The following is a 21,886-nucleotide window of genomic DNA, read 5'->3' as shown; positions in this document are numbered from 1 at the left end:
GATTTTGAGAAGATCCAAAAGACAAGAAAGTTCAGTAATTCCAACATCTTCAATCAAAGTAGATTCATGCCCTGATGAGTGGTTGTTTCTAGAAGACCTCCCCTTTGATGAGTCATTTGTCCTTTCCCTATTTAGAAACAGGTCTAAAAGTGCACTTAATGACATAGTTCTAGATCCAGAGTTTATTGCAGAATTCAAAGTTCAAAAGGAAAACCAATCAATTGATGAATATATTCTAAATTCCCCTCAGTCATCCCTTACTACTGCTAAAATCCCTCAGCTTTCTAAACTAGTGTGAACTACCCTTAGCTCACCATTATTCCCTTCCACCTCTGAAGTTCATTCCTCATCTCCATTTATACCTTCACATCCCTACCAACCTATCTTTACCCATCAATCACCTATAACTCCTAGCTCTCCATCAACTACTGTATCATCTCCTGGTACCCCAACCCCACTTCTTAGCCTTTCCCAACTTAGAGCCATGGCAAATAGATATGCTCCTCTTGTGTTACCTACCCCATTTGGTGCCATGCCACAAGATTGCCAAAACAAAATTGTCCAATTTGATGGCATGGTACCTTATATAGCACAACATCATGTAAACAAAATGAAAGACTACTTTGAATTGCATGAAATTGATATTGGAGATATTCAAATGAGACTTTTCACTTAGTCTCTAGCTAGTGATGTTAGGAAATGGTTTAGATCGTTACCTGCTAATAGCATAGATAGTTTAGATATATTTTATTAGCAATTTTTAAATAGATGGGAAAAGAAAAAGAACCCTCTGCAGATCCTTTCAGAATGCGAAAACATTAGAAGAGGACCAAATGAAACAGTCCAGGAGTACTATATCATATTTAACAATATATACAATGCAATACCAGTCAATCTTAGACCCCCACCTGACCTAGCACTGATAAAGTTTCCTGTTGGGTTTGATACTGATATGGCCTTCCAACTCAGGGAGAGAAATCCTCCAACTTTAGAAGACATGTAGAGTGTAGTAGTTAGTGTAGAAGGCAATTTGCTAGAAAAAAGAGCTAGGGTTAGGAATGAAAGGAGAGGATCTGTGAAAGATGAAGCCTCACCCTCCAACCTTAAAATAGATGTTCTAACGAAGGGTATAGAAAAACCTATGGATAGGATATAGAACATTGATAGGAAGCCTCAATGGGATAATCAAAAGGCTCCTCCAATGAGAAATCCAAACTTTGGAAAGAATTAGAATCAAAATACTGGAAAGAATGGACTTGACCAGAATATTAGGCCTCCCTTTTAGGAAAAATACACTAAAACATTCCATTCAGATGACCCTGAACAAGACAAACACATTAACTTGATGTGATTAGATGATGAGGAAACTGTCTTCTTGACCCAAGATGAGCAGGAACCGCATATGCTGCAACAATTACAGACCTAATCTGGAGAATCATTGGATTATAAACAAGGGTATGATTTTTCCATTTTTGAAGTACACAAACAATACAATTTAACGAGTAAAAGGAATTTTGACACTCCTGACCAAACCAAGAAAACGGTGCCAAATCAACCTAAGAAGATCAAAGCAACTCCTGTTACTAAAACTCTTCAAATTCTCCCTAGACCAAATCAGAACCCTCCTAGGTCCCACCATTGTAGATATAACCCCTAACCAACCCCCTAATGATCAACCATCCACTTCAATCCCCTCCAAGGAGAAAGTGGAGAAATCTCCACACACCATATTAGAAAATCCACAGAAAAAGACCTCAAATGCAGAAAAAGAAGAGAAACCTAATCCAATTCCTGCTATGAAAATTCCAAGCCCTCAAATAGAGAAAGCCATTTTCCCTTTCAATTTGGGAGCAGAGGTAGTTAAATTGAAATTTTTAGTTCCCTTAACAGAGCTGATTAAAGTGAAACCTATAATTCTCAAATAAGCAAACCCTTAAACTTTGTTGAGAATGAAGACTCTGTCAACTTGTTTGATGATCAACCTCAGCTTATATTTGGTCCTGATGTTAATGGAAAACCACTAGAAGGAGGAATACCACCCTTTTATATTAGCCATAGCATTCATGGTAAAATCTTATGCAATGGAATGTTAGATTTTCGGACTTGACACAATTTCATTCCTAAATCAGTTATGGAAAAATTAAATTTGGACATTACTAGACCTTACAAGGATTTGTTTTCATTTGACTCAAGTCAGGTAAACTGTCTAGGGTTAATCAAAGACTTGTTTGTTTCCTTAGTACAATATCCTGCTAAGACCATTCTCATGGATATAGTAGCTGTTGACATCCCACCTAAATATGGTATGCTATTGTCTAGATCGTGGGGAGCTAAACTCCAAGGATCTTTACAACTTGACATGTCATATGCCACAATATTAGTCTTTGGACAACCTAAAAAGTTGTACAGAGAGTCCCTAATGAAATATGTAGTGAGTAGCCGGGATATGCCTCAAAATTTTCCTATCTACTCCATGCATTCGAACATTGATTCTTTTATTCTGTATAATGCTTAACAAACACAACAAACCAGTTCAAAAAATATCATTTTAGAACCAAAAGAAATTTTAGTCACAGCTATAAAAGAAATTGTCCAAACACAAGAGATTTCCAATAAACAAGATAATCAAAATGTAGCAAACAATGAAAATTTTCTTCCCCTTGACAATGAAAATTATGAACATGAGATATTATGGCACCTCGAATTTGATGGATCAGTGAATAAGTTAGGAGCAGGAACAAGAGTGTGGATATATAATCTGCAGAATGATCATTCAGAGGGCCATGCTTACATACTGAATTTTAAATGCACTAACAACATGGCTGAGTATGAAGCACTTCTTTTAGGTCTTAAATTAGTTAGAAAGCTAGGAGCTATAAGAGTTTCTATCATGGGAGACTCTGAGTTAGTTATAAAAAAAATCAAGGTTGTATATATGACCAAAGACCCTAGATTAATTTGTTACAAAGGAGCTATTATAGAAATACTAAATACTTTCCTAGAAACCAAGGCTGTTGTAATTCCTAGGAAGCATAGTATGCAGGCTCATAGTTTAGCAATGCTTGCCTACACTTGTAAATTACCATTTCAAGCTAACCATCAATACACTACTGAGGTCAAGCATAGACTTGGTATCCCAAATAACTTGAAAAACCAGTAATTATTTGCTAATGACAAACATATAAACATTTTTTTAACCTTAGAGGAAGAATTTGTAAATAGTAATATAGATACTGTCATAACATTAGATATTGATTTTAAAGATGAAATAGAAATTAATGAAATAGAAGATGAAAATATAGATAGATTCCATCCCACTAAATTTACAAAATTAGATGTAGAAAACCTAAAGCAACTTGAAATTGATGAGTTAATTAACGAAGACTCTTAAATCATTAATCTCAAAGACAACTTTTTTCCCAAAGCATTAACCCCTTTGGAAGACTTGTTTGATTCAAATGATGTCCCTAGAAAACAAAAGATGGAACCTTTAAAATCTGATATAGAGGAGTGCAACATAGGCACTAAGGGAAATCCAAAATTAATCAAACTTTTAAAGTCCTTACCTCCTACCGAAAAAGTGAAATACCTTGAACTATTAAAGGAATTCCAAAATGCCTTTTCTTGGAGTTATGACGACCTCAATTCCTATGACACCAGCATCATAAAACACACTATCCCCATAAAAGAAAACCAAGAAGCTTTCAAGCAGAAGCTTAGGAGGATCAATCACATTGTATTTCCTTCTATTGAAAAGGAAGTCTGAAGGATGTATGAGGCCAAGATAATAGCACCAATCAGATTTTCTAATTGATTTTCAAATTTAGTGTCAACAAGGAAGAGAACTGGTGAGATCAGACTTTCTGTTGATCTCAAGAATCTTAGTACAGTTCCACTCAAAGACAACTACCCTCTCCATAAAATGGATCATATCTTACAAAGGGTAGTAGGGTCAACCAGAATCTCATTATTGGATGGGTTTTCTGGTTACAATCAGATTTTAGTTCACCCAGATGACCAGGCTAAAACTGCGTTTACTACTCCTTTGGGCACATTCATGTATGTGAAGATGCCTTTTGGATTAAAGAATGCAGGGGCCGCTTTCCAAAGAGCCATGGACATATCTTTTTCTAAGGAAATTCATGACTTCCTAGTAATATATTTAGATGACATCATTGTATTCTCAAAATCTGATAAACAACACTTAGATCATCTAAGGCAGGTTTTCATGAAATGCAGGAAGTATGGAATTTCTTTGAATTCCAAAAAATCTTTTTTTCGGTTAGAAGAGGGAAAGTTATTAAGCCATATAATCTCAAAAGATGGTATCCAAATATATCCTGCAATAATAGAAGCCATCTTACAGATACAACATCCTAGGAGCATTAGGGAATTGCAAGCCTTTTTATGAAAAATCAAACTTCTTAGAAGATTTATTTCTAACTTAGCAGAATTAAATAGATCATCAAACAATATGTTGAAAAAATATTTTACCATAAAATAGACCATTGTGGCTAAGAAATCCTTTGAAGATATTAAGCTAGCCTTAACAAAAACACCAGTTTTGATCAGTCCAAAGTTTGATAGAGATTTCATTATATTTTCCTTTGCTTCAGAACACACAATTGCTGCAGTTCTACTGCAGAAGAATGATCAGGGTTATGAACAACCAATTGCCTTTTCTAGCAAAGCCCTGAGAGATGCCCCCTTAAAATACAATATAATGGAAAATCAAGCCTTTTCTTTGGTCAAAGCTATCAAAGATTTTAGAGTTTACATTTTATATTCTCATATAATAGCCTATGTCCCTAATTTATTAGTCAAGGATATCCTAACTTAGGATGGTTCATATGAAAAAAGAGGGAAATGGATTGCTACTATATTAGAATATGACCTAGAAATCAAACCAACAAAGTTAATCAAAGGCCAAGGTTTAGCCAAGCTCATGGCCGAATCGAATTGTCAGGCCTTAAATATAAATTTTATTGCAGAAATGGATAATAAAGAGGAGATGGCGACTCCCCCAATTAGCTAGGCCGTTATTGAATCACCATGGTATGATGACATCATATATGTTTTACAAAATCTACAAGCTCCTCCTAAATCATCCAGGACCAAAAGAAGATTTTTAAAAATGAAATCCTTAAAATTTTGCATAATTGACAATGCTTTGTTTTGGAGGAATCATTAAGGTATACTTCTTAACTGTTTACTAAAAGAAGAATCTAACAAAGTGTTACAAAAGTTTCATGCAGGTGACTTTGGAGGACATCTTTACTAGAAAACCACTACTGACAAAACTCTTAGAGCAGGTTTCTATTGGCCTACTTTATTTTTCTAATGTAAAGAAATTTGTAGCCTCATGTCATAAATGTCAGATTTTTGAAGGAAATAAAAATCTTCTACCCCTGCCCTTAAAACAAATCTTTGCTGAAGCACCTTTTCAACAATGAGGTCTTGACTTCATTGGTGAAATCCACCCACCTTCCTCTACCCAAAACAAATGTATCCTCACTGCTATAGATTATTTTACCAAATGAATAGAATCCATACCATCAAGGCAAGCCACTGACACTGTTATAATAACCTTCCTTGAGGCCAACATCCTATCTAGATTTGGGTGCCAAACCAAAATCATCACTGATAATGTAGCGAATTTCAAATCTAGAAGAATGATTGATTTCTATAATAAGTATCATATAACCTTGGGCCACTGCACAACTTATTACCCTCAATGAAATGCACTAGTAGAGTCTTCAAACAAAATTCTAGTAAATATCATCAAAACATTGTTAGAAGATAACAAGAAAACATGGAACAAAAAGCTAGTAAATGCCTTATGGGAAGACAGGCTAACCACAAATAAATCCATTGGTACTAGTCCTTATCAATTAGTTTATGGAATGGAAGTTCTTTTCCCATCTTCCTTGCAAACACCAGTGATGAAGCTACTCCAAGAGCTGCAGGTTGAACAAAATGGCATCCAAAGAAGAATCAACCAAACAATTCACTTATAGCAAACTAGGGAAGAAGTGTACATCAGATCTCAAGTTGTGTAGGAAAGGATCAAGAAGACCTTTGATAAAAGGACTAAGGTAGAATATTTTTACCTAGGGGACAAAGTTCTAAAATGGGATTCAAGGAGAGAGGATAAAGGTAAACATAGGAAATTTGATTTCCTATGGAAAGGCCCATATATCATTTATGCTTTCAAAGGTAAAAATGCTTTCTTCATCAGAGAAATGGATTGCACAGAAGCAAAAGGAGGACCAGTTAATGGTCAAATGTTCAAACATTATATTGAACCTAGTTACTGATTTCACAGATCGTTTGTACATACTTTACTTTCAAAAGTCTAGAGTTGATTGGATGGTGATTTTTGAAGTTGAAGCCCGAAGAGAGGGCCCTAAGGTTCAAAAGTTTTACTGTCATAAATAGCAATAATGCAGAAGCATAAAAAGGAAGAATTGCACGGTAACGTCACAGCAATTCAGAAGGCCATTGGTCTACAAAGTTCTTGACATTTCACCAGGAAATGTCATCCCCAAGTGAAGCCACTGTTAGGTTTCTATACCAATAGGAGTCATAATTTCGAATGTCTGAGATTAAACTTGTAATATGTACATACCTTTGCTTTGTTTTCCATATTGAAAAATCAAAAAATGAAAAGAGGATATGTCTTAAAAGAAAAATCAAAGGACAAAAGGGATAAGAAAAGGTCCAAAAAAGTGAAAAATATGAACCCCAAAAACAAAAGACCATGAAAGTGTGCAAGTCCAAAGGCCACTACCATTTACATTTATGCATAATAATGATTGTGTGTAGCTTGTTATTCATGCCACAATCCATGGTAATCAAACTATTTAATCTTGACTATTCCATGCTTTAAATTTCATGTTGATAGTTAGAGAATAAAATCTGACCAAACTGTTTAATCTTGGTAGATCATTAGATAGCTAGAGTAAATAAAAGGATCTCAACTGTTTAATCTGAGCCAATGGATGTAATACGGTTAGATTTAGTTAGTTTATTATTGTAAAGAGAAAGAAAAATGTTTGACAAGGATTTGCTAGCTCAAATGCACCCTAATAAATGTTGGTCCATGAATACAACCACTTTGTAACACTTATTTCATCCATTTTTACTCTTCTCTATTATATCATCTATTATAATTTATCATTTAAATCCATTTTATAAATGATTTATGCTCTTATGGATGAATATTATTTATTCTCCTTTATTTCTAATAAATTGATGATTATGCGTGATTTTATCAATAATAGTTTTAATAAATCAGCTGTAACATTATTCACCATTTTTAGCCTCCAAGATAATTTCCAGATTGAAGCCTTGATCATTAAAAGTGCCAACTCAGAAATTCGCTAGAATAAGAAGTGACGGTTTTGCGGTTGAGATTCTGAGCAAATGAAGCAGAATCTGGAAAATCTGGAACATTGCTTTTGTCCAGAACGGACCCAATTAACTTTAACAAAGAACAGTTTGCCCAAATTCGGCTTGTATTGAGAGAAACGCAGGGTTCTTTGAGCACGATTTTATCAGATTTGTTGTTGCGGCCGTCCTCCAAATCTCAGCTGCAAAGCCAAATTCGTCTTGCTCTTGTTGAAAGCTGGATGGAAATATATCTTCTTGTTTATCAATTGGTTGGAAACAATATAATTTTGTAATAGAAATCATGTTGTACTTATCTTGATTGTAACTTCTCTCTGATCTCTCTTTATTTAAATCACAACAGAGATGAGAGAGGGGGTGATTTCAGAGGGATTCGAATGATGGAATTGAGGATGAATTAGAGATTCAGAATTGAGGATGGCAGAGAGAATGGATAATGGCTGAGAGATTGAGAGATTTCTTGTTGTAATCCACTGTAACTCTTCTTTGATATTTTAATATAAATCTAGTTTGCATTTCATCTTTGATCCTGAAGTAACCCAACAGCATCCGCTGGCGGCTAAGGGCCCAGCCTCTGGTGGAGTACGCTGCTGCTGTATTATATCTTTATGCTTCATGTGTTGTTTGATTTCGTTCTTTTACTCTGTTCAGTAATCTAACGCACTTTACTGTTTTACATATCAGTGCTATTAGATATACTTGATTGGATACTATCGTTATTTGAACAGGAATGCTATGTTATCATTTTTACTTTGTATCACATTGTTGTTCCTTTTGATAATTGATATAACATTGTTGTTCCTTACAGATTGTCATTCGATTACAGATTAACCGCGCTGTATGTTCCTAAATCGGTACAACTGTATGATGTATTCTTAAATTGTGACTGTTGTTTATCCGAGATTGCTGTTCCCTTACACTTGCTGTTACTTTATAACTGTGATTCATGCATATTGTATCGAAGCTCGGATTACTGTCCCTTTTAATGATAAGTGTGTTGCGTGCTTGATTTGGATTGTTGTACATTCATATTTAGTTGCTATTCCATTTCTGAATTGTTGTTTCATTTCAATTGCTGGTCTATTTCAAGATTACTGATTCTTTGTTTCATTTACTTGCCATTTCTTAAGGACAGACTCAGGCTGTAGTGAGTGTCAGCTTCTGCTATTTGGCTCCCAGACCTCTGATCTGCTCCCATCAGTTATGAAAGGGATAGGTTATTGCCACCAAACCCTTGGCTGATGTGCTGTTCTATTTCATTGTTATTTCCTTTATTTTCCATTTCATTTACATTCATCAAGGACGATCTCAGGCTGTAGTGAGCCTCAGCATCTGCTACCTAGCTCCCAGACCTCGGATTTGTTCTCATCAGTTATGAAAAGGATGGTTTATTGCTACTGAACCTTCGACTGATGCAATGCTTGGTGTGATTTAGCCTTTTGAAGTAGTTAAGTTGTAGAGATGCACCCATTTACTTTGTTGTTCATTTCTATTGATTAATTTCACTAGTTGGCTTTTAAATAGTTTTCCTAGTTTACTTTCAATTGCAGCTTTAGTTCAAGTTCGATTTCCTTTTGATTGCTTTAAAGAAGGACTGTCAGCTGTAGAGAACATTGGTTATTGCTTCCTCGTTCCTAGATTGACTATCTTGTTCCGGTTTGATTTCAATTGCATCAATCTCTAGAGGAATGAGTTATTGCTACTGTATCCTCAATTGATGTTTGCTGAGTGAATAGTTGGATTTCAGAGCATTTGAGTTTATGTTATTGTTAGATTTCTTTTTCAAGCATTCATTTACTTTTGTAGCTTTTAAGCACTATACTACAAAACATTACTCTTGAGTAACTATCCGCCTCAGACTGAGTATACTCTTGAAATAAAAAGTCGTCCCTGGGTTAATAATTAATGTGAAGGTAATTAGGAGTTTAAAAGACACCTTTTTATCGCTCCACATTTTGGCGTCGTTGCGGGGGAGAGTGTAGCCATTTCTAAAGAGTAGTGTGAATCTGATGAGTGCCTACTAGGGAAGAGTTGGATCTTAAAAACGGAAGGTAGGAACCTGCGTGCGGAGCATGTAAAAGCCCTGCTCCACTATCCGCTTTCCTAACAGATTTGTTGTTGCTTTGTTCTGTAGAAATAGATGTTTGAATTTTTGTGTGAATGAGTAGGAAAAAATAGAAATTTTGAAAAATAAATCACATGATTTTACTCAAGTGGTGATGTAAGCACCACCCATTTCACTAACTAATTGACAGGAACATTGGAAGAAGGAGCTTCGAAGGAACACATGAAGAACATCTTCTGTTATGGTAAGAAACTGCCCAACATTTTTTTTTTTTGAATTTCCTGCTCAACTAATTCCACACCCTCACCACAATAAACTAGTACAACATGCTTACAATGTTGAACTGCCAAATTTACCCACCCTTCCCACCCATTCTATCTCACATGCGCCATTAGAGAAAACCTACAATGAGATTCAGAAGGTTTCAAATTCAAAAATTGTAGAAGCTATGGAAGAAAATGAGGTTTCTTTAGGTTGCACCAACAAACCATTTAAAAGCTCAAGAACTTCATGGTATGATGGGAAATCAAGAAAGTAATGGATATATTGAAGATTGGTTTCACTCCATCACATGTTTGCATCATCACTCCATACTTCAACAAACCATCTTTTCAAGGGAAGTTGGCTTCTCATACCCTAATTTTTATCAACATGCATTTTCCAAATTTGGGTATGTGCATACGTCAAGCCTTAATTCTAAAATGGTTCCACTGGAAGTACTCTTATACATAAACATATTCGATTCTCAAAGAAGAGTAGGATAGTGGAGAAAATAAAATAAATAAACAAATAAAACAAATACATCTTTTATTTTTATTTTTATTTTTGTAAAGCTAGTTTTTTTTTTTTGTTGCAACATGCTATGGAAATCAACATCGTTGATAATTTTTTAATTCATTTGTGTATGTAGATGACTTATAATGAAAATAATAGTTCTACAAACACTCATATTCACTTTTATCACCAATTTTAAAAAATGCTTGAAAATCACATTTTTTTTGGCTTGCGGGCTTGATGAAATTTCTGAAAAAACAGTCGAGACAGTCATGTTTTGAGGGACCAAAATGAAATATTTTTAAAACATGTTTCTATCCTAAGTAGCCCCTCATATCTACTTTCCAAACCAATTTTAATCACTCAATTTGGATTTGAAACGAAAAGGTTAGAAATAAAACATTGACAGGGTGTCTAGTGGGCAGCTCAGGAACAGAGTTGGGACAGTCAGTTTTCGGAGGCCTAAATGTTTGAATTTTTAAAACCTGTTACTATGGTAGATTCCCCTATGAATCGAGTTTACAATGCAATTAGAATCACTCATTTTTGATATCGTATGGGGAAGTTATGATCAAAATACTGACTGTTTATCGTAAATCAGCACCCTTAAAACTATGTCTTTCCGGTTGTTCCTTACAGTATTTGACCTATCAATTCTTATTTTCTTCAAAAATTGTTTCTATTAGAGATAAAAAAATGAATATAATTTCATTTCCAATTTGAATCATTTGAATCCGACATCAAACGAAAAAATTATGCTTGAAATATCAACCGTTGGTCTAAGTGGGGTAATCAAAAATGACTATGTAATGCAGGTTGTTCTAACTAAAATTGACATATCATATCATTGAATTTTTAAAACCTGTTTCTATTGGAGATATACCTTTGAATTATCTCTCATTTAGCTCTAGAATCAATCAATTTGGACAAAAAACAAAGAAGTTGTGATTAAAACACTGCTGGTTAGTATGGTCGACCACTACTCTCCCGCAGGTGACAAATAAATTTTACTTTTTTATTTTCTCCATGGATTTGTTCTACAGAGTAACTACTTGTTAGTTTTCTTGCATAATTATTGGATTAGGGGAGCTGTGCATCTCTCTTTCTCCATGATTTAATGTTTTATTGCAGGTAGACACTCGTTTTTTTGCAGGTCCTAGGAGAAAAAGAATGTCAATTTATGGACGAGTGATTCTTGAAAGAAATTTTAAATGAAACAAAGGAATTTCATCCAAATCATTACCCAACGGATTCATAATAGAAGAAATGAAGAATTGATTTCCATTTGAAGATTCATGTCATGTTTTTGCTGCCAAAACATTTTTCGAATAAATCATTTTTTTGACATCACATCATAGCTGTTGTAACTTAATTTATTTATTTACATACTTTTTTTGTTGTTTCTTTTCTAATTTCTCTTATATTTTGTGTTTCATGTGTTGCTTCACTCAAAGTATAACTCATCTTCAGCATCAATACAGTGAATAGCGAATTCCTTCTTTCCATGCTTGCATTTTATGCTTGTGCATTTTGCTGTTCCTTTTCTGAAGGGACAACATTTGTTCGCACTTATGTTGTTTCTGCTGTTCCTTTTCCAAAAGGACAACATTTTCGTTTTGTTGTTCCTTTTCCAAAGGAATAGCACCTTTTGGGTTAGCCGTTCATTTTGCTGTTCCTTCTTCATGATTCATTTTGTTGTTCCTTTTCCACGGTTCATTTTTCCGTTCCTTTTCCATGGTTCATTTTGCTGTTCCTTTTTCACGGTTCATTTTTGTTGTTCCTTTTCCAAAGGAACGGCACTTGCGTTTTTGTTGTTCCTTTTCCAAAGGAACGACACTTTTTATTTTTGTTGTTCCTTTTCTAAAGGAACGACACTTGTGTTTTTGCTGTTCCTTTTTTTAAAGGAACGACACTTTTAATTTTTGTTGTTCCTTTTCCAAAGGAACGACACTTTTTATTTTTGTTGTTCCTTTTCCAAAGGAACGGCACTTGTGTTTTTGTTGTTCCTTTTTCAAAGGAACGGCACTTGCGTTTTTGCTGTTCCTTTTCTAAAGGAACGACACTTTCAGTTTTTGTTGTTCCCTTTTCCAAAGGAATGGCATTCGCATTTTAACACTTTTTTTGTGTGTATATTTTTTTGCTTTTTCTGGTGTCCATTTTCTTTGCTATTCCCTACACGGAACACCACTTTTTGAGAGTTTTTGTTGTTCCTTCAAAAGAGCAACACTTTGGGAGTATTTTCGAGAGCAACCCTTCCTTCCTCTTGTGGAATTATTCCTAATTCATCTCAACCACATTTTACTGATTCCCTTTTATGGCATGAAGTACACTACTTTTATAAGGACAAGAATTATGGATTATATTGAAGCGAGTTAATATCATTCATGTTATGATTTTTAACAGGACAACTCCTTGATGATAGCTTATTTTCAAAAGGGACACAATTATTTATATCCTACTTTACTGCATTGTTTTCTGTTGAACATGATATTGATTAATCATCTTAATACCATGCTGGTTCCACCCTTCCTGGTTATAATCTTCTCTGTTTGTAATAAATGAGATTATGGGTATATTTTTTTCTATTGACATGTTCAACTTCTTCCACCATCCCTCCTCTTAAGGAGTACTGAGCCTCCCTCTTTTTATCATAAAAATGTGTAATAATAACAAAATTTTGTTCGCAGATGGAGGATAGGGGGTCTCATTACAAGCCAACCTACCATGTTCATAAGGTTGTAAGAAAGTGACATTCCCATTATGGCCACCACAGCAGGGTTATGATCCACTGGATAGCCAAATTATCCTTGGAACAAGAGGTCTCATCACGAGCCGGCCTGATCACTTTTGCTACATCCCAGTAAATGGCAGTGTGATTATCTGGTTACCACGCCAGCACACTGATCTCTTCTGTAGAACAGCACTGTAACTCTCCATTTATAAATTGAGGATCCTCGCTCTGCTTATGGTATTGAAGTTATATCTTATCATCAATTATTATTATAATACCCTTTTCTTATTTTTTCTTTTTATCAGAGAAGTTATTTCCTTAACTTTTTCCCTGTTTTGAACCTTTATGCATGAGAAATTGTTTTATGATCAATCACATCATTTTCAGCTAGAATACCGTCATCAAAGCATCTTTTTATCATATTGTTGTCCTTTTTCGTTTTGCATAAACTATCATCAATCCAAAGCGTCCTATCTCTTATTCATAACTATCTTTACACACTTTGCTCTCAATATAACCATAACTTTCACCGTTCTATCATTGATAAGTGTACTCTGCTTCATTTACTGATATACTGTTCATTCCATTGCCTTACCGTCAGCACCACCCCTTTCATATGCTTTATGTTTATGGAACCCATTTTCCAATTGGAGGGGGGAATGTATGCATTATGGGATTGCATGTGATATGATTACTGCACTTTGCCATACCTTGTTGATTTGACAACATATTAGTATTGCATGTATACATAAGTTTTTCTAATTGAAATTTTGCATGCATCTTATCTGTTGCTATTCAACGGTAACACTATGGATTCAAGAACATTGTATGCAAAATAGTGCTTTGTTTACAGGAGAACAACAAGTATGGGCAGAATTCTATTCGTAGCATGACCACACTATTGCACTTCACAGAAGAGGCTCGCGAACGAGAACAATTCTTCAGACATGCTGTGCTTACCTAGATTCCACCTTTTGCATCACTTTTCACACCAACTCAGCTTCAACAACTGCCAATCCATATATGTCATTTCACATTTTTCTTTTTGGAGGTAAAACTCGAGGTAAAATAGCATAATTTTCTAATTTATTACGAATTTAGGAGAATTTAATGAAAATCCATTTTGAGCATTATTTATCATCCTTCATACCACTTCCCCTTTTTCAGCAGCATATCATTTTCGAGTGTGGGGGAGTGTTCCTTCATTTCTTTCTTATGACCACGTCATTCATATTTTTTATCATCCATTGCTATTCTTATTCATTCTCAACACCTCCCTTATTCCATGTTGTTTTACACCAAGCATAGAATTCAACAGATAGTAGCAACCACCACTATTTGTTTTCTAGCATGGCATGAGAGCATGCTAATTTTTCAAAGAGGGGGAGGAATTGCTAAGCATGATGGATGTTTTCTATTTTCTTTCTCATTTAAGGCATACAATTTCAGTGTAGAAATTGCTTTCCATAATATTTTTAAAACTATGAACTCAATTCTTGTGATCTCTAGGAAACACAGACATACTATTAAAATACACATACCTAGATAATTTCAAGATAAATTGGTTCATAAAATTTCGGAAATCATGCACTCTCACCTACAGCCATTTTGTTTATATCTCATGATCCGTGCATCAAAACAGTCCTATTTTTGGATCATAAAGGCATTCATATATTATAAATTTACTTGCCAAATTTCAACAAAAGTTGGTTTGTAGTTTTTGAGAAAATGGTTAATGAATTTTGCTGTTACTTATATCATATTTTGTTGCAACTTCATATATACATATAATTGAACGTCAATGTAAAAATTGTTATGCCTTCATCAACATTACTAAAAGTGAATATTCATTAATTAAGGAAGAATTCATTTGTTCTATCCATTTCATGAGCTGAGATGAACATATTTTTTATCGCTTGGTTAACACATGGGTTTCTGTCTTTGGGTTGCATGAAGACATGCAATATATTCAGTTTTCGTTGCATGAGGACATGCAACATATTGAGTGTGGGGGTATGTTGGGCCATGAATACGACCACTTTGTAACACTTATTTCATCCATTTTTACTCTTCTCTATTATATGATCTATTATAATTTATCATTTAAATCCATTTTATAAATGATTTATGCTCTTATGGATGAATATTATTTATTCTCCTTTATTTCTAATAAATTGATGATTATGCGTGATTTTATCAATGATAGTTTTAATAAATCAGTTGTAACATTATTCACCATATTTAGCCTCCAAGATAATTTCCAGATTGAAGCCTTAATCATTAAAAGTGCCAACTCAGAAATTCGCTGGAATAAGAAGTGACAGTTTTGCGGTTGAGATTCTGAGCAAATGAAGCAAAATCTGGAAAATCTAGAACATGGGTTTTGTCCAGAATGGACCCAATTAACTTTAGCAAAGAACAGTTTGCCCAAATTCGGCTTGTATTGAGAGAAACGCAGGGTTCTTTGAGCACGATTTTCTCAGATTTATTGTTGCGGCTGTCCTCCAAATCTCAGCTACAAAGCCAAATTCGTCTTGCTCTTGTTGAAAGCTCGATGGAAATATATCTTCTTGTTTATCAATTGGTTGGAAACAATCTAATTTTGTAATAGAAATCATGTTATACTTATCTTGATTGTAACTGCTCTCTGATCTCTCTTTATTTAAATCACAACAGAGATCAGAGAGGGGGTGATTTCAGAGAGATTCGAATGATGGAATTGAGGATGAATTAGAGATTCAAAATTGAGGATGGCAGAGAGAATGGATAATGGCTAAGAGATTGAGAGATTTCTTGTGGTAATCCACTGTAACTCTGCTTTGATATTTTAATATAAATCTAGTTGCCATTTCATCTTTGATCCTGAAGTAACCCAGCAACATCCGCTGGCGGCTAAGGGCCCAGCCTCTGGTGGAGTCCACTGCTGCTGTATTATATCTTTATGCTTCATGTGTGGTTTGATTTATTTCTTTTACTCTGTTCAGTAATCTAACACACTTTACTGTTTTACATATCAGCGCTATTAGATATACTTGATTGGATACTATCGTTATCTGAACAGGAATGCTATGTTATCATTTTAACTTTGTATCACATTGCTCTTCCTTTTGATAATTGATATAACATTGCTGTTCCTTACAGATTTTCATTCGATTACAGATTAACCACGCTGTATGTTCCTAAATCGGTACAACTGTATGATGTATTCTTAAATTGTGACTGTTGTTTATTCAGGATTGTTGTTCCGTTACACTTGCTGTTACTTTATAACTGTGATTCATGCATATTGTATCGAAGCTCGGATTACCGTCCCTTTTAATGATAAGTGTGTTGCGTGCTTGATTTGTATTGTTGTACATTCATATTTAGTTGCTATTCCATTTCTGAATTGTTGTTTCATTTCAATTGCTGGTCTATTTCAAGATTGCTGATTTGTTGTTTCATTTATTTGCCATTTCTTAAGGACAGACTCAGGCTGTAGTGAGTGTCAGCTTCTTCTATTTGGCTCCAAAACCTCTGATCTGCTCCCATCAGTTATGAAAGGGATAGGTTATTGCCACCAAACCCTTGGCTGATGTGTTGTTCTATTTCATTGTTATTTCCTTTATTTTCCATTTCATTTACATTCATCAAGGATGATCTCAGGCTGTAGTGAGCCCCAACATCTGCTACCTAGCTTCGAGACCTTGGATTTGTTCTCATCGGTTATGAAAAGGATGGGTTATTGCTACCGAACCTTCGACTGACGCAATGGTTGGTGTGATTTAGCCTTTTGAAGTAGTTAAGTTGTAGACATGCACCCATTTACTTTGTTGTTCATTTCTATTGATTAATTGCACTAGTTGGCTTTTAAAGTAGGACTGTCAGCTGTAGAGAACATTTGTTATTGCTTCCTTGTTCCCAGATTGATTGTCTTGTTCCGGTTTGATTTCAATTGCATCAATCTCTAGAGGAATGAGTTATTTCTATTGTATCCTCAATTGATGTTTGTTGAGTGAATAGTTGGATTTCAGAGCATTTGAGTTTATGTTATTGTTAGATTTCTTTTTCAAGCATTCATTTACTTTTGTAGCTTTTAAGCACTATACTACAAAACATTACTCTTGAGTAAATAGCTGCCTCAGACTGAGTATACTCTTGAAATAAAAAGTCGTCCCTGGGTTGATAATTAATGTGAAGGTAATTAGGAGTTTAAAAGACACCTTTTTATCGCTCCACATTTTGGCGTCGAATTGCTACGCATGATGGATGTTTTCTATTTTCTTTCTCATTTAAGGCATACAATTTCAGTGTAGAAATTGATTTCCATAATATTTTTAAAACTATGAACTCAATTCTTGTGATCTCTAGGAAACACAAACATACTATTAAAATACACATACCTAGATAATTTCAAGATAAACTGGTTCATAAAATTTTGGAAATCATGCACTCTCACCTACAGCCATTTTGTTTATATCTCATGATCTGTGCATCAAAACAGTCCGATTTTTGGATCATAAAGGCATTCATATATTATAAATTTACTTGCCAAATTTCAACAAAAGCTGGTTTGTAGTTTTTGAGAAAATGGTTAATGAAGTTTGCTGTTACTTATATCATATTTTGTTGCAACTTCACATACACATATAATTGAACGTCAATGTAAAAATTGTTATGCCTTCATCAAGATTACTAAAAGTGAATATTCAATAATTAAGGAAGAATTCATTTGTTCTATCCATTTCATGAGCTGAGATGAACATATTTTTTATCGCTTGGTTAACACATGAGTTTTTGTCTTTAGGTTGAATGAAGACATGCAATATATTCAGTTTTCGTTGCATGAGGACATGCAATGTATTGAGTGTGGGGGTATGTTGGGCCATGAATACGACCACTTTGTAACACTTATTTCATCCATTTTTACTCTTCTCTATTATATGATCTATTATAATTTATCATTTAAATCCATTTTATAAATGATTTATGCTCTTATGGATGAATATTATTTATTCTCCTTTATTTCTAATAAATTGATGATTATGCGTGATTTTATCAATGATAGTTTTAATAAATCAGTTGTAACATTATTCACCATTTTTAGCCTCCAAGGTAATTTCCAGATTGAAGCCTTGATCATTAAAAGTGCCAACTCAGAAATTCGCTGGAATAAGAAGTGACGGTTTTGCAGTTGAGATTCTGAGCAAATGAAGCAGAATCTGGAAAATCTGGAACATGGGTTTTGTCCAGAACGGACCCAATTAACTTTTCTAAGGAATGGTTTGCCCAAAATCGGCTTGTACTGAGAGAAACACAAGGTTGTTTGAGCACGAGTTTCTCAGATTTGTTGTTGCGGCCGTCCTCCAAATCTCAGCTGCAAAGCCAAATTTGTCTTGCTCTTGTTGAAAGCTAGATGGAAATATATCTTCTTGTTTATCAATTGGTTGGAAACAATCTAATTTTGTAATAGAAATCATGTTGTACTTATCTTGATTGTAACTGCTCTCTGATCTCTCTTTATTTAAATCACAATAGAGATCAGAGAGGGGGTGATTTCAGAGGGATTCGAATGATGGATTTGAGGATGAGTTAGAGATTCAGAATTGAGGATGGCAGAGAGAATGGATAATGGCTGAGAGATTGAGAGATTTCTTGTTGTAATCCACTGTAACTCTGCTTTCATATTTTAATATAAATCTAGTTTCCATTTCATCTTTGATCCTGAAGTAACCCAGCAGCATCCGCTGGCGGCTAAGGGCCCAGCCTCTGGTGGAGTACGCTGCTGCTGTATTATATCTTTATGCTTCATGTGTGGTTTGATTTCTTTCTTTTACTCTATTCAGTAATCTAACGCACTTTACTGTTTTACATATCAGCGCTATTAGATATACTTGATTGGATACTATCGTTATCTGAACATGAATGCTATGTTATCATTTTAACTTTGTATCGCATTGTTGTTCCTTTTGATAAATGATATAACATTGTTGTTCCTTACAGATTGTCATTCGATTACAGATTAACCGCGCTGTATGTTCCTAAATCGGTACAACTGTATGATGTATTCTTAGATTGTGACTGTTGTTTTTTCGGGATTGCTGTTCCGTTACACTTGCTGTTACTTTATAACTGTGATTCATGCATATTGTATCGAAGCTCGGATTACTGTCCCTTTTAATGATAAGTGTGTTGCGTGATTGATTTGGATTGTTGTACATTCATATTTAGTTGCTATTCCATTTCTGAATTGTTGTTTCATTTCAATTGCTGGTCTATTTCAAGATTGTTGATTTGTTGTTTCATTTACTTTCAATTTCTTAAGGACAGACTCAGGCTGTAGTGAGTGTCAGCTTCTACTTTTTGGCTCCCAGACCTCTGATCTGCTCCCATCAATTATGAAAGGGATAGGTTATTGCCACCAAACCCTTGGCTGATGTGTTGTTCTACTTCATTGTTATTTCCTTTATTTGCCATTTCATTTACATTCATCAAGGATGATCTCAGGTTGTAGTGAGCCCCAGCATCTACTACCTAGCTCCCAGACCTCGGATTTGTTCTCATCAGTTATGAAAAGGATGGGTTATTGCTACCGAAGCTTCGACTGATGCAATGCTTGGTGTGATTTAGCCTTTTGAAGTAGTTAAGTTGTAGACATGCACCCATTTACTTTGTTGTTCGTTTCTATTGATTAATTGCACTAGTTGGCTTTTAAAGAGTTTTCCTAGTTTACTTTCAATGGCAGGTTTAGTTCAAGTTCGATTTCCTTTTGATTTCTTTAAAGTAGGACTGTCAGTTGTAGAGAACATTGGTTATTGCTTCCTCGTTCCCAGATTGATTGTCTTGTTCCGGTTTGATTTCAATTGCATCAATCTCTAGAAGAATGAGTTATTGCTACTGTATCCTCAATTGATGTTTGCTGAGTGAATAGTTGGATTTCAAAGAATTTGAGTTTATGTTATTGTTAGATTTCTTTTTCAAGCATTCATTTACTTTTGTAGCTTTTAAGCACTATACTACAAAACATTACTCTTGAGTAAATAGCCACCTCACACTGAGTATACTCTTGAAATAAAAAGTCGTCCCTGGGTTGATAATTAATGTGAAGGTAATTAGGAGTTTAAAAGACATTTAAAAGATATTTATGATTGAATTAATTCCTTCATGGTCGCTTTTGACTAACACAAAATGCTCCACAACTACCTGCAATCAAAACAAATTGTTATAAAATGTATTGAAATCAAAATAAAATCCAAAATGCATGTTTTGTTTTCTTTTTCTGGAAAGCGGTGCTTCTGATCTAAAATTTTCCGTTATTGGGCAGCGTTGATTTTGATGATTTCAGCGCAAATGTGAGCAAAGATAAATGGGATTGAGATTTTATTTCATATCCCATGCATTAAATTTAATTTCAACTCCATTATTGAGTACTGGCTAACACTGATTTGATTGTATTGATTCGCAGATAGAAGTTTTTTGAGGTGAATTTATGGCCTTGATTGTGTCGAATTTCTTGGTTACATTGTCAAGAGTGCTGGGATCTTCGCATTAATGGCCAAGCCACATGGTGAAATAATCAAATAGCTCTAAATCTGTCACGCAGATGGAATACATGCATTAGATTTAACCTCCCCTCAAAGAGTAAAGGTCTAGATATTGATTATCTTAGCGTGTTGACCGGGATCCTTGTACCTACAAATGAGCGGAAAATCAAAAAAAAATCACGTTTAACATAATTGTGATAAGCTTGCTATCCATTACGTTGATGGTCGATTTTGCAGGGATATGAAATTAAATGAGAATTGAAGCTGGCATGTTTTTTCCCGCGATAGAGGGTAACCAAATCCATAAGTGTGTGAATATTGATCTGGCATGACATTTTGCAAATTCGGTGCTTAACTATGTAGTGAGGTTTGTTGATGTGAAAGTCAAACCTTAAATCACGCATTGATTATGTAAACAAAAACGTTTTTTGTTTTTCTTTGGTAATGTGCTCGGTCATGAGACGTTTGAATTGGATATGTATTTGGGATCTTTAAATAACATGTTATAATAATACAAAAGATTTTTAATATTACAATGTTAAATGTTTAGTCTTTTGTTAAATTATATACAATGTTTAATGTTTTGTTTTACACTATAATGGTTTTCACAATGTTATTTTATTTTTTGTTTTAATTACAAATGATTGTTGTTAATGTGGAATGTTTTAATATTTTGTTATAATATTTAGAATATTTTACATTCAAATTCTAACTATTTATAATATTTTTATATGATTTTAATTTTTATATACATGTGAATGTTATAATATTACAAACAAAATTACAATGTACATTAAACAATTATAATTACTCCCTATTTACATTATTAATGATCCACTATTCTTTTTCAATGTAGGTGTCATGCTAAGTGGAGGAGACAAGCAACCAACATGAAATGTAAGGTGATGTGGCAACTAAAGGTGCCACATCGCCTTCTCATGACCAGTAATAGAATGTTTTCATGATCGTAAAATCTAATCACCAATCACACAAGGAGCCTATTGCAACAACCAAGACATGATCGACCCATGCAAACGCCATAAAGTCAAGCAGCCAAAACACATCCAAGCAATATTCACAAACATCTAATCCAAATTTACTCAGACGTATTTAGATAGATAGATAAGGATAAGTCGAACTCATTTAGGCCATCCACATTCTCAAAATCCAATAATAATATTACCAAACGATCAGTTAAAAGGGTCCCCATGTGAGATTTATAAGTGAAAATTGTGGGGGTTGTGTTTTACCACAATAGGGCCAACCAAGATCAGTTATCTTTTGGACCCCATTGATTCATAAACATCCCTCCCCCTAGTAATATAATGAATTCATTGATTCCTTTGTCCACCCTGTGATGACCATGCTCACTGGAACCCCTCC

General features: G+C 34.5%; 1 protein-coding gene across 1 annotated transcript in view; it reads left to right on the top strand.

Annotated features, from left to right (window-relative positions):
- The window catches only part of LOC149236798 (uncharacterized), a 191,704-nt gene extending 170,307 nt beyond the window's left edge, over positions 1 to 21,397 (top strand). Inside the window, exon 3 of the mRNA XM_089369033.1 lies at positions 21,360 to 21,397. Within this exon, the coding sequence (XP_089225159.1) occupies positions 21,360 to 21,397 (38 nt within the window). The remainder of the gene's footprint in view (positions 1 to 21,359) is intronic.
- Positions 21,398 to 21,886: the final 489 nt, after the last annotated feature.

This window comes from Pinus tabuliformis, chromosome 8, assembly GCF_031772625.1.
Source record: "Pinus tabuliformis cultivar Carrire ecotype Pingquan chromosome 8, CPIR1, whole genome shotgun sequence".
In the NCBI taxonomy this organism is placed as follows: Eukaryota; Viridiplantae; Streptophyta; class Pinopsida; order Pinales; family Pinaceae; genus Pinus; species Pinus tabuliformis.
Note: the sequence above shows the minus strand (reverse complement) of the source record. Positions and strands in the feature narration are given on the sequence as shown.